This window comes from Antedon bifida, chromosome 4, assembly GCF_963402885.1.
Source record: "Antedon bifida chromosome 4, ecAntBifi1.1, whole genome shotgun sequence".
NCBI lineage: Eukaryota > Metazoa > Echinodermata > Crinoidea > Comatulida > Antedonidae > Antedon > Antedon bifida.
In genome coordinates, this window is record NC_136229.1 from 29,048,784 (window position 1) to 29,062,675 (window position 13,892).

The window sequence follows — 13,892 nt, forward strand, 5'->3', positions numbered from 1 at the left end:
CATCACTACCATCTTTGGATCACACTTTACTTATTTTGTCAAAGTGGTAGTGTAGACGGAGCTTTAGAAAGCATTGCACAGATAAGAAACAAAAACGTTATAAAAACTTACAGAAGCAATCGAGGAGGACAATTTGTATAGGTTCTAGACCGTATTTCGAATTACATATTTGCAAAAAGATGAATATGTTTCGTACATATTGCGATGGGTGGACTAACATAGCAAAAAGGACAGTTTGATTTCATCTTTATATTCCATGTTGTGTGCTTATGCGCTGCTGACATAGATTGCACCATCAATTTCGCCCCGATTAGTATTAAGGAGAAACTTTGTCTCGAAAAAGGGGTTCCATTGTATACTTTTATTCTGGATATTACGACGTCCTAAGATACTGATCGTGGACATGACATTTATACATCAATATTCTGAACAATCAAAAGGCATCTGATAATCTGAACATAAACCAATTACTGCGCCATCTACAGCCAGGCATTTTCGGAAAGAGTCATACTATTATACGGTAACGAATAAATGAATGAAAACAAAAAACAAATGGGTCGATGAATAGATCATAGGCCTACATCAACCAGTCTTTAAAAAAAGTGATAATGAAAATAAATAAACAAAATTATTAAGAGTGATTAAAAAGAAAACTTTTTGCAATGTTTATTATTATGATTTTGGTACAAGAAAAGCAAATTAAGTATATATCAACAATTTAGGCCTATAATATTTTCTATATTTTGTTATGAATGGCATATTAATTTTCAGTATATTTTGTTAATAAAGGTAACACACAATGTATATATCTCAGGGAAGAGAGAAATTAGAATAATTTCACTCTTCCCTGGTATTTATTATTGATTTTAAAATAAGAAAGAAAATGCATAGTTACGAAAAAACACGTTTAAGCATTACGTAAATTTAAATATATGAATCATGCGGTGGTGTCCAAAAAAAGGCATTAAAATATGATTTTTGGGATTGGAAAACAAATAGTATGAAAAGAATTATGATTTAAAACAAAGAAAATATATTTATATATTAAGTATTATTGTGGTAGGCTATAATGTTATAATAGATGATCTCTCCACTTGAGTAAGTAACACCAGGGAAGAGCAAATAATTTTACTTTTTCCTGGTAAACAACCACCAATAAACTTATAAGCTAAAAGAAATATAAATATAAGAAATAAAAGTCGGTAAATTCTCTACAAAAAATAAGAAAAATAAAGATAATATTGTGACTTGATGGACATTATTCATCACAAAACACTATAAACTTAGGCCTACATCCCGTACAACACATGTTTTCTTCTTCCTCAATTCATTATTGAGATTTCATTTAACACATGAAAGACATCGTCCGTTGCTACAATGACAAGTGGATGATGGAAATGATGTCACTTTCTTTCGTACCGCTTGTAAATGTTAATCATTTGTGGAAATACTCTCACGTTTCCCGCTACTTTAATCGCCACATTTTCCGGAATTGAATACCGGTAATCTTTCCTCCGTCCTTCCCACGCAGACAAGATAGATTGTGTCCCAACGCTGGAACTCTCGTGTCGGACAACCACCACACGCAGGCACAGGTTTTCCGGAAACTATGGTTTTCCGAGTTTAGATACAATAGACCTACTATGACTATCGCCTGTTGTTATGACCTACAGTAAAAGAAAAGGATTTGGGATCTTTTAGACCTTACGGTTTAGAATGGGATGACGTAGTAATACCAGTACTTCATTTTGTATAAACTATCGCCTTTTGGGCATAATCATTTCTAATGTATGAATAATAATATGATGAAAAGAGAATATAATTATTTTATTAATATGCCTTTGTGTCTAGTCATTGCATTTCCAGGAATCAGCAATATAAAGACATTGGTCAGTTGTAGGAAAGTGTTTTACTATCTAACTTATTGCATCATAACAAAAACAAATATCTGGTAAATCCGGGATTTTGTATGACGTCATGTCAAGTGTGGAGACCCTAATTATAATAATTATGTAGTATAACTTAATAATTAATAACACAATAAGTCAGTGGTCGATGAAAGTCTAAAGCTACTTGGCTTTGGTAGGCCAATGATCGTTGAAGCAGTTACACCCACAAGACTTAGTGGAACTCAATTGACGAGACTCGTCTATTGAATGAAGTTCAATTTAACAACTTTCTAAATGACTACATGTCAATTTACCACTACTGACTCACCTTTATGGAAGCACCAAGCACCAAGTAAAAAAATACCTACGTCATAACAAATTTGAAAATATTATTTAAAAAAATAAATCATAAATCATCCTTTTAATCTGAAAGAAAAAATTATATTATATTGTTTTCACAACAAATATATCAACTGAAACTAAGATCTGATTTAAAAAATGGTAGTAAAAGTTGAAGTAGGGGAAACTTTAAGTTAAAGTTAAGTTATAGTAAAACAAGAAATACTTCTTTCCGCTCGACTTTTTGACGTAACGATTTAATTATTGTTCTTTCTTAAAAAATAATGATTTATTATCAATTATTTTTGGCGAATTTGTTTTTTGTCGGAAACATACTGCAAAGTAACTATATTTTTCGTAAATCCTAAGTTAATATTTGAATAAATAAATCGCATTATATTTGCGCATAAGTCTCTCATGGTGAGATTGTTTTTTTGCTTTTAGATATTGTCTGTAAAAAAGTATTACGCCGTATGAAACACTATACGTGTCACAGAAATCTTAGACTGGACTATAATTGGTGTTTCCAGAAAACCAGCGCAGATGACATACTATTTTTTAAAGAATTGGTAACATTTATAGGTTTGATATTTAGAAATAAATTTTCTATAGGTTTTATTTATTGTAATTAATCTCCTAATATCTATATAAGGCTTAACTGTAATGCTGAAAGTAGTATCTTATGACTAAATCGGATTACTGATATTTTTAGATTTCACTTTGATTGTTAATATATTCTAATAATAGTCTAATTGTTAAGTGAGTATGACGTTTTATAAATCCTTATACAGTTATGAACGAATGACGTCATGATGTGGGTACGCTTGTTTTTACCGCAATTTGTTTGTTTGTTAATAGGCCTAAAAGGAAATAATTTGTATCAACCACGTTTCCATTACATTAATTTGTAAGAGTTTATACTTCATTCTACTTTATTGATTTTTTTCGTATATAGTTTATCACAAATCAAATTACAGATGAGCTAATGACGTTATGAGTTTGTTTACCACAATTTGTTTGTTTCATTCAACGCCACGGTTGTGATGAACTTTTATTGATTGTTTTTACTCATCGTAAAAGCAACTTGCATATGGTAAAATTACGTCATTAATATGAGTTTGTTTATTACCAGTATGAATTGTTGTTTAATCCCTCATTTTGATTGAACTTTTATTGATTACTTTAGTATATAAAATAGAACATTATAATTTGATTTTTTGTTTATCCCAATTTGTTCGTTAATAAACAATTTCTTGACTGAAATTTTGATTCGCTTTTATTGATTGTTTTTAGTTTATCATATAAAAAGTGCCGATGGTCAAATGACGTCACAATGTGACTTTGTTTATAACAATTGTGTCCGTTCCTTGATAGAATTACTCGTCTTATACGTTAATCATTGATTAGGACGCATCTTCTGCAGCGTGTAATTGCAAATAATAAGTTACACGTTCTCTGTTATGCTCAATATACTTCATAATAAAAAATAAAAAATTGTTTACTTATCAAAAATCGAACAGATATACGTGTGAGTATTGATTTACATCTGAATATTATTAAAACTAAATTCCTAATTCAACTATGATGTACATAATCATTTGGAATAATAATAATTATTTGCGTCGGTGTGTTAAATCATTACCACCTGACAGGAGTGTATTTATATTTGATTAAAATTATTCCTACATCTTCCATTTAATAACAATTTTATAAAGTTGTATTATAGTTCGTTAGAAAGGAAACTATCATGTTAATCAAAGGAGGATGAGATGGTAAAACATTGAATCAGCTATTGTTTTAGAGAAAAATCTGAATAATCCGACCTGTTCAATTTAGCCTAGGCCTAATTTTTAGAGATCCAGCAGAAAAGTTTAAATCGTCGTCACATACTGGGTAGCATAAAGCTTTGTTCGCAATTTAGCCGGGTTTTCACAGCCAAAAATTAACCGATAAAAAGGACCAATTAATTAACCGACAAAGTTCTTGTGAAATCGGGTTTTAACCGATAATTATCTCATTCGGATAAATGCGATCATTTTTAACCTTTGACATAGAGGACCAATTGTTGCGTTGTGTTTGGGAACTCTGGTTTCGGTAATTACTGATCATGCACACTTTATTTTTGTATTGATTGGTTAATAAAAACCAAATAATTAACCGATACGTTTTGTTATTACTGCGGAAACACCGCGCACGTTGGACCTCCCACGCGGCTACTATTACATTTTTGGAAACCGCGAAGAGCATATATGAGTTGCTAATAGTTATAATAATTACACTGATACAAAATGGTATAAGTAAAAGTGGTTGGATATCAATAATAGGACTATTATTTTCTTTAAAGGGTGTTGAGGTAAAAATAACCCGGATTAAAAAAATCATACGACCAGACGTCCGGTAATGAAATATTTGTCATGACATTGTGGTGGAATTCTTACTTAAAGGATAATTTCTTCTACCACACTTAACGTATTATGGGATAAGAAATAAATCAAACTGATGTAATGAACACTTTATATTTAATCCTATTCTTTTGATGAACTTTTATTAAAAATAACAGTAAAAATGTACCCAAAATATGTACTATTGTTAAGTCCTGACAATGCATAGGCCTATTATAAAATCGTTTTGCTAGTAATAGTGAATTTGCGCATTTACATTTAAACATGGTTATTACTTTCTTTTTTATCATTATTATGTAAATAATTATATTTATAAATTTCCTCGGGATTATTTTTTCCCTGAATGTACCACTCTTGTTTAAGGTGGTTGGTATTATTAAACAATAAAAGTTGGGAAAGTCCCAAATAGTTTAGAAAGTATGTTTTAAGTTTGGGTGGTGTTGTTTATCTTACAAGTTGAATGATTTTTATTTATTTTTGTGTATGTTAAGGCAATTAAAAGGCAAATACAGGAACTGACTATATAGTAGTACAATCAATTGGCGATTATTGCTTCCGGCAAATACATTTAAAAAAAATTGTACACACTCATAGTGGTAAGAACGATGGTATAGTAAATTTAGCCTCTTGCCAAGCCACGTATCATCACCTGTATAATTAACTATAATACCTGTTAAACCTATTCATACGGCTACGGAATAGTGGTAAACATATTGATACCAAATTGTTTAAGTAAAGTTCAATAATATTTATTCACCAACTGTTATCAGCAAGACAAATAAGTAAACAATTGAACAGATAAGGAACTAAATAACAATACACAAAAAAGACAAAGGAAAGGAGTGAATTTGTAAAATATTTAAAATATAGTCACAATGTAAATTCCTTTTTTTTTTCTTTTTAATAAATCTAATCACAATCTACAGCACCAGGCCTGCAAGTTTGTGCGGATTTACCCTCTTTTGTGGGTGTGCCCTACATTTAGCAAACTCCAAGTATAAATTCGTTTAGTAAATATTTGTTAGCTTGCAAAAGTGTATTAATTACAAGCCACCTTGGCTCCCAAAGTAAGATATGTGAAACCACACAACCGCAGAGGGTCCACACAGGGTTAAAAGGAGTTCGGAGGAGTGGTTCGCAAGATATCCAGCAAGAAACGAAAATGTGGAGAATGTTGATTTATAGTTCGCGCCGCTTTATTGAAAACTATGTTTCTATATTGTATTTTCAAATAAAATGAATAGGCCTAAGGCTTTATAAGTCTTGGTAGAGAAGAGTGCATTATTTCCTAGTCTAATTTAAATGTTTTTTACACTTTAATTTTTACTTTTGAGGCAAAGATTGTCCATGTATGTGAAGAAGCAGAAAACAAGTTTTGCACATTCTCAGAAGATTATGTTTTTACGATGTACAGTACTTGTACGATATTGTTATTTTTGTTTGAGAAATTAATTTGGTTATTGACAAACTTTTCAAACATGAAATAAGCTTTATGATTTAGGACTATATAATTATTAGGCTGTAACTATTAAGTCTTATAACTTTATTACGTCATGTACCATTATTACGTCACCATTATTACATCATATGATTTTTGTTTGTATTCTTATGATATAATAATAGAATGTTTCCTTATGCTTGCAATACTTTATTTATTTATTTGTTATTGCTCTTCATCTGAACACAAAAATACAAAAAGTGTATATAAATACATAATAGGAGGATAACCTTAATTCTCGAAAGATTACCACAATTACCGGGTATAAATATATTGATAGGCAGTGTAAATCAGAACAGCACGTGTGTTTACTTACACATTTACTCTACAGTAAGTACTACAAACAGATCGATGTCCTTAATTCAAGAATTCAATGAATGTGTTTCAATTGTGCAGTGTTCATGTATTTTATACTTCTTGACACACACAGCAATTTTCAACAATCAGATTAATTAGAACTGCTTTGTTACGTCACATAGAGTTATTTGCAGGTGCATCTCCTCATGTAAACCTCAATGTAGTTCTTAATTAAAACGTTAATGTAATAACACAGCCTTTTCTATATAAACGACGATTTTCATTTTACCAAACGACTATATCTTCAACTTCTTTGCATGGTGCTAACCGTTTATACTTTCTTTGAATTTCCATATTTCGCTCATATTACCTTAGCCGTATGTAGAATTTACTAATCTCTATTCAAAATGGATGTGATATTTGATTGCGATGCTTTTCTTGATGATTTACTGAACAAATCAAATGAGTTACAGTATCTAGAATTTTTAGACGAAAACTCGAATCAATTTGAAGAATTTGAGGTACTCATCAGTACGCATGCGAATCACGCGATCACCTTGCCAAATGCGTACATCAACACAACATATCGTTCAGCGTCTCCATCACTTAGGCCTACAACATGTCAACGTGGTGAAGATTCGCATTCGCATGAATCCAATAGCAGAGAACAACCTGAAAGATGCGCAGCAAACGTACGAGAAAGAAATCGAATGCTGAGTTTAAGCAAAGCATTTGAGAAGCTTCGAATGCGCATACCAACGTTCCCCTACGAAAGACGGCTGTCTAAAATAGACACATTAAAACTAGCGATCGCTTACATACATTTGCTAAATGAAGTCTTGCTATCTGGACAATCTCCAACAATGTACATAGAAGAGTGTCGTCAGGTTGAATATACGAATGAAAGTGCCCTTAAATGGAGTACTAGTGGTAAGTATCATTTGTTATTAATATATACATCAAACTTTCTTTATAATTTACTAGATATAGTGTGTTTTCCAACGCCATTCGTTAGATTGTTGTTCATTCTGAATTCTCTCTCATTGGTTTTACGTTGCTCTTCCATCTATTTAAAGATAGGACAAGGCACCTTCTCCATTTTCATCCTCATTTAAATTTATAATCATTATATTTCTATGTTTTTGATTTAATTGCTATTGCTTCGTTAATGTAGATTTGGTTGCGCGATTATCATGGATTAAATGGAAATGAGGTCGAGTCGTTACTCAAATGAAACTGAAGTTAAACTAAACATCGAGTCGTTACTCAAATGAAACTGAAATTAACCTCAATCAAGTTGTTACTCAAGTGAAACTGAAGTTAACTCAACTTCGAGTCGTTACTAAAATTAAACTGAAGTTAACCTCAACATCGATTCGTTACTCAAATTAAAGTGAAGTTAACCTCAACATCGAGTCCTTTATACTCAATTAACTAAAACTAACCTCAGCATCGAGTCGTTACTCAAATGGAACTGAAGCTAACCTCAGCATCGAGTCGTTACTCAAATTAAAGTGAAGTTAACCTCAATCAAGTAGTTACTTAAATGGAACTGAAGTTAACCCCCAACATTGAGTCGTTACTCAAATGAAACTGAAGTTAACTCAACATCGAGTCGTTACTCAAATTAAAGTGAAGTTAACCTCAACATCGAATCGTTACTCAAATTAAAGTGAAGTTAACCTCAACATCGAGTCCTTTATACTCAATTAACTCAAGCTAACCTCAGCATCGATTCGTTACTCAAATGGAACTGAAGCTAACCTAAGAATCGAGTCGTTACTCAAATGGAACTGAAGCTAACCTCAGCATCAACTCGTTACTCAACTGAACTGAAGATAATCTCTCAACAAGTAGTTGTTTAAATCTCAAATTGAATTGATGAATCTAACTGATGTAAAAAAAGAAATTTTGAAAGACAAACGGAAATTTGTTTTGACATTATACATTTCTCTTTCGATGAAAAAAATATAAGAACAAACAACGTACGGCCTCTTCAAATCGTGCATTATTAATAAACAGACAACGATTAGGCCTAAAGTTAATTTACAAATTGACACAGTAGTACCACCTCAACACACATTTTAATCTCTCATTAATGCAAACAAACAACGGTATACTTTTACAAAAAAGCCACTTACAAATAAATGACGTAACTTTTACCAATCAGCAATGCACTTTTACAAAAAAGCAACGTTTAATCAATACGGCCAGTGTACTTTCGAAACCATATCTTGATGATTTCACACATAAACCTTTGTAATAATAGACAGTAACTATTATTAATTAATGTCTAATATCACATACATCAGGGCTTCGTAATATTGTCACCATATCTTCTTTACACGTTTATGACTATTAAAGTATAGGCCTAACTTCATTTATAGTTTACAAACCAGAATTAATGACAATTGTAATGGCTATAATCTGTAATGTGCTACCACAATCCAACGTTCATAGGCGTTGGTGCAAATTAACATTCTATGTTGAGATTACAGGAAATAAGATGGTTGATTTTCTGATTGAGTTTTTTTTTCTATTATATTTTACTGTTTATGGATGTACTATCAGAAATAAAATAAAGAATGAATTAGATGGTTGTTTGGTCATTTATTTTACCTTGAGACAGACATTGTAGACACGTATATAAGCTGGATGAACAATTCTTTGAAATTTTGTGGTGAAACCTAATTTAGTAAAAGAACATGCATTACTTTTTTGGTACATGGTATCAATGGGATTTGTGAAATAATTCAAGAGGTGGCTGGCCATAATATCCTAATACCCCTTACGTTTGACCGGTAACATAGGCCTATATTTTGAATAAATACGTGCGACCGATAGAGTATGCAGTTTTACAATTGCGAATACTGTAACTGCATGCTTCTCTAAGTTTCTGATATTCTTTTTATTGATTGAACAACAACAACAATACATGACAATATAAAGGTCTCATTTAAACGCCTAATTGTTGCTTGTTTTCTTGCTTGTTAAATAAGGATGATATATAATTCTGACTCTATAGGCTACTGATAACACATATTTTTAAAATTCTATCGGATAGATACGGACAATTTGTTTTGAGATTAGAAATGTCTTTTGAGAAGGCAATCGCTGCCAATATATAATATATATATATATATATATATAACAAAAAACGTAAAACCCCTCTACAACGTGCATTATTTATAAAAGACAACGATTATATGAAATTAACGGTTAACGTTATTATAGTTAGTCATCACACGTGAAAACAATTTATATAATAAATCTGTCAATCAAGTAGGACTACTACAGGTCTACATACGGTAAAACAAAGTAAATTTGTCACTCAAAACAGGAAAGCAAATTCACTCTCAAAAGACAAAAAGTCAAGGACATTATTTTTATGATACTAATTTACAAGATGAATAGAAAATAATCTTACAAACCGAGTTTCATGCTACATAAACAGGTCGTCTACAATTAGACCACTTTTATTTCAAAATTCTATATCAACTTCCTTTCTTTATCCACAGATTCAAATCATCAATCAATAATCAATCAATCAATTCGTCAATCAATTCACCAATCAATAAAGTAGTCAATCAATCATTTTTTATTCCCATCATGAAGAACGTACGACAGAGGCAATGCCCGATGAAACTCCGTCAAGTATTAATTTTTGTTGAGTGGGCAGAAAAGTTTGTTCATCGCATCATAATTAATTGTATCATGTTGGATTATAGTTAGGGTAAAAATTGTTTTTTTTGCCAAGATTGGAACAATATAGGCCGTGCCGGCTACCTCAGTCATCTAATACAGCAGCATGTTAAACCAAAAATCTATGTAGGCGCTTTTATACTATTTTCTAAAAATTGCCAAAATAAGCAATAAGGTGTTCCCAGTTCCTTTCTCAAAATGTAGGCCTACTTGTTTTTTTATTTTAATGATCAATTTTGGCGTTGGTCAACTATTTCTAGCAATGTATTTGTTTTTCCTATTAATTTGTTCTTACAAAACATTGAATGGACTGTGGCAACATCAGTTTTGCATGTGAACGAACTTTTTGAATTAAATTAATAACAACAGTTCTAAGAGTATAACTGATTCATTTATGTTACAATTATACTCCAGCTGCTGAAAAGTCATTTAAACAGAACATTAATTTAAATTAATTGCTCATGCGCTGTAAAATTGTTTTAATATTAAGTATTTCCATTATAGTGTTTTGATTGAAAATCATTACAGACATTAACAGTTAACTTTAAACACATGAAATGACAGTCTGGATGTCTTTTTCAACTTCCATCAGGGGTTTTCGATTATAAGAAACGAGTACTGTACCTGTACTTTATGTATGTTAGGTAGTTTGCCAAAGGTTACAAAACTGCTCTTCAGATTCACGTTTATAAACATTGTTTTTAAGAATGTCTAGAAATTCGACCGTGTATATTGTCGTGTCTAAAGTAGAGAACTAAAATGTCGATGTAGAGCCGAGATTTTAGAAAATCAAATTTTAAATGTATGTACTGTTAGTACTGTACAGTAGTAACAGACAAAAGGGAAGTAGGCAAGGGTTAATTTATTGAATATTTCCCTTCTTCCAAATAAAAATCCATAATACTCGAATAAAAGCACAGAACTTACTTTTAAGAATTACATCTTCAAGTGGAAGGCGTAGAGGGGTTCCGAGTATCACAGTAAGAGCAATGGTGGATTACTAAAATATGCGGTTGGGTGGCCTCAGATTTTGTAAGCGCTAAACTTAACCAAATTATTATCTTTCGCATTGTATTGCATCTCGCGTAATGAAGTTTTGAGAAAACTTTGAAATCATCTGCAAAGACCTATTATTCTAAACGTTCTTATTCGGATTTGGGGACAATTTTCCTCTCCAACATGTACTGATCCAAGCAGATAAGGGCATAGTAGAGGACGGTATGCACTGTACTGACAAATGAAAGTATTAATATAGTGATAGACTATTCTCCTGAATCGATGCAAATAAATGGGCATTATACTTTTAAACAACTTTGCAACCAAGGTCAACAACCAATCAAGGTGTGGGATTTATTTTCGATCATTTATATAACGTTTAAAAGCTCACTTTTATTGTTAAATTCATATAACATAACTGGCCTAATGCAGTTTTGACACATGCAAGTATATTTTCAGACCTCAATTTTACATGATTTATCTACAATCTGAGAATACGATACGCTATGCGTTACAGATGTTAATGTTATTAAAACATTCACATTTTAGCAGATGTGATATTTAGGATAGGCAATCTAGTTTGAGTGAAACAAATTGTAAATAGAGATTTTTCTTTTTTGAATGGTCACATATGATGAGATCAAAATTTGAGCATCACACCTCTGTCACTCATCCTGAGATGGTATGCAAATTGCCTGAAATATGCAAATTAGGGTGAAATTACAGGATTACCATCTCGAAAATCACTAATTCTAGAGACTTATTTAGAATACACATATTTATATATGGATTCACACGTACACAAATCTTAAATATTACATTGTATCATATTGTACGAAAGTACGCGTGAAAGCCTTTCCATGTACATCGATATGAAATCTGGGAACAAGTCGGTAATCTTACATGTTTTACAGAGAGGCTTATCTATAATTATTCGAGTTTTTTTGGTTTCAAGGTGGTTAAATTACACAGTGAAAGACTAGTGTGTGAAAACGTTGTAACGCGGTAAAATATTTTTCTTGGAGATATCCATGTATAGCAGTTTGTTACATTGTCTAACTTTATTTCATCGAATTGAATATTAAAGATGTATTGTCCCCCTGAAAAAATAGTCTTAATGTCACCTAGTCATCCACTTTGACCAAAAATGGGATCGAAAACAAATGTATTTACCTAAAAAACTGTAATTTGCTGCCAGCCAATTAGTTTTTGGTTGAATTTAACCATTTATCTTTTTATACTGAAAACATAAATGTTTTCCGTTTTTTTCCTACGGAAGTGATTTATAAAAAAAAATCATCTATTTAAAGTCTGATTTTATTCATCTTCATTTTTCATGTTTTTGGGGGACAATACATCTTTAATGCATTTTCACTTTGTTTTATTTGTACGGTATGTGTGTGGAATAATAATAACAATTCAATCAATCTTTGGTTAGCATCCAATCAATAGTTAATAATTACTATCTTATATCCGGGTTACTTATAATATCGGTAACACGGTTATATCACAATACAGTAATATAAATATTTGGATAACGATAACTAAACTGTTTATCAATTCCTCATAATTGAAATATAAAAAAACAGGGTACGTTTCATGTTGTAATGTAACATCCGCGTCCAATGGCAACATAAAATAACAAACAAATGATGATTTATACATATTTGGAAGTAGTAAAAGGCCAATCAGTAGTTTGTACTGTATCTGATCATACATTCCAATTATGTGTCATATAGATTGTTTTACATTTTGTATGTGTTACGTGATTTTTCAAAAATAGTCAGTTTCTTTTATCAGTTCAAATTACCCAGTAAATTCCTATTGTTTTTCAAATAGACAGGATGATGAACAAAATGAAATTAAATAAACAAAGAAAAAAATGTTATCAGATAACTACATACTTAGAATGTTAAATTATTTCATAAGTAGCATATTCTATGTGCCTATCTTTTCTCAGTCTATACTAACGGGGTGTTTGGTTAAGTACATCACAAGATGACAGTTTCATTACTTTTGCTTTCCCTATAGGCCTAGGCCTACACCTCTGTTTCAATATTTGTGTAGAAAGATTAAAAATAAAAACCAATTAATAAATTAGAGGTAATGCCTCGAATATTACGGGTTTTGTATTTCTATCAAACTTTAGATTTTTGGTTTCACGGTATATCAAAGGTAATTCACCATTTCTTTATTTTTTTTTTGCATTTTGTTTTCTTTTTCTTGGAAGTCACCAGATGCGGTAACATCACCTTGAACCACTACAACTGAAAAGAAGTCCGGGCAGGTTTTTAGAAAATTCTGTACGGGGCGCGGTGCCGTAATTACAATGATATATGTTCCCAAATGGCGCTCCGTAAATTCATGTTTTTTAGACGTGATTTCTGTTACACATACTTAATTTATGTAAATTTAACCAAACAATATATTTGAAGTCCAAACCTGCATGTGAGGCTTTAACAAACTCAGTAAACATAATTCTAACAGCAATAATAGTATAAACGTACCGACATGAAAATATTACTTTTAAAATCTCATTAACATTTGCTAAACAAATTGTATAACCTCAACAACAGACGATCATGTGTGATACATATGTGACGCAGTATTTTTATTATTTGCCATGATACTGTACAGAATACAATGGATCTACAAACGAGAATCTGGTGAACTAGGTAACAATGTGAATAACCGTAAAAATAGATAATAATAATGATAACACCGATTGCTTCTTTGAGTTTATGCTTCAATTATCTTATCAGAAATTTA

The 13,892-nt window shown here is 31.3% G+C and overlaps 2 protein-coding genes across 2 annotated transcripts in view; both read left to right on the plus strand.

The window, feature by feature from the left end:
* LOC144840230 (autophagy-related protein 9A-like) overlaps nt 1-13,892 on the plus strand; it is a 209,063-nt gene that overhangs the window by 50,014 nt on the left and 145,157 nt on the right. The window lies entirely within an intron of this gene.
* LOC144839314 (helix-loop-helix protein 13-like) lies at nt 6,833-7,733 on the plus strand. Its single transcript, XM_078694629.1, has 2 exons — nt 6,833-7,355; nt 7,600-7,733. Exons 1-2 carry the CDS (start codon nt 6,833-6,835, stop codon nt 7,635-7,637), a joined length of 561 nt encoding a protein of 186 aa, XP_078550755.1. The 3' UTR covers nt 7,638-7,733.

Excerpts from the sequence above, each read along its gene's own strand:
- LOC144839314 (XM_078694629.1), top strand. The coding sequence starts at position 6,833 with ATGGATGTGATATTTGATTGCGATGCTTTTCTTGATGATTTACTGAAC. Across the intron at positions 7,356-7,599 it reads CCTTAAATGGAGTACTAGTG|ATTTGGTTGCGCGATTATCA; the intron begins GTAAGTATCATT and ends TCGTTAATGTAG.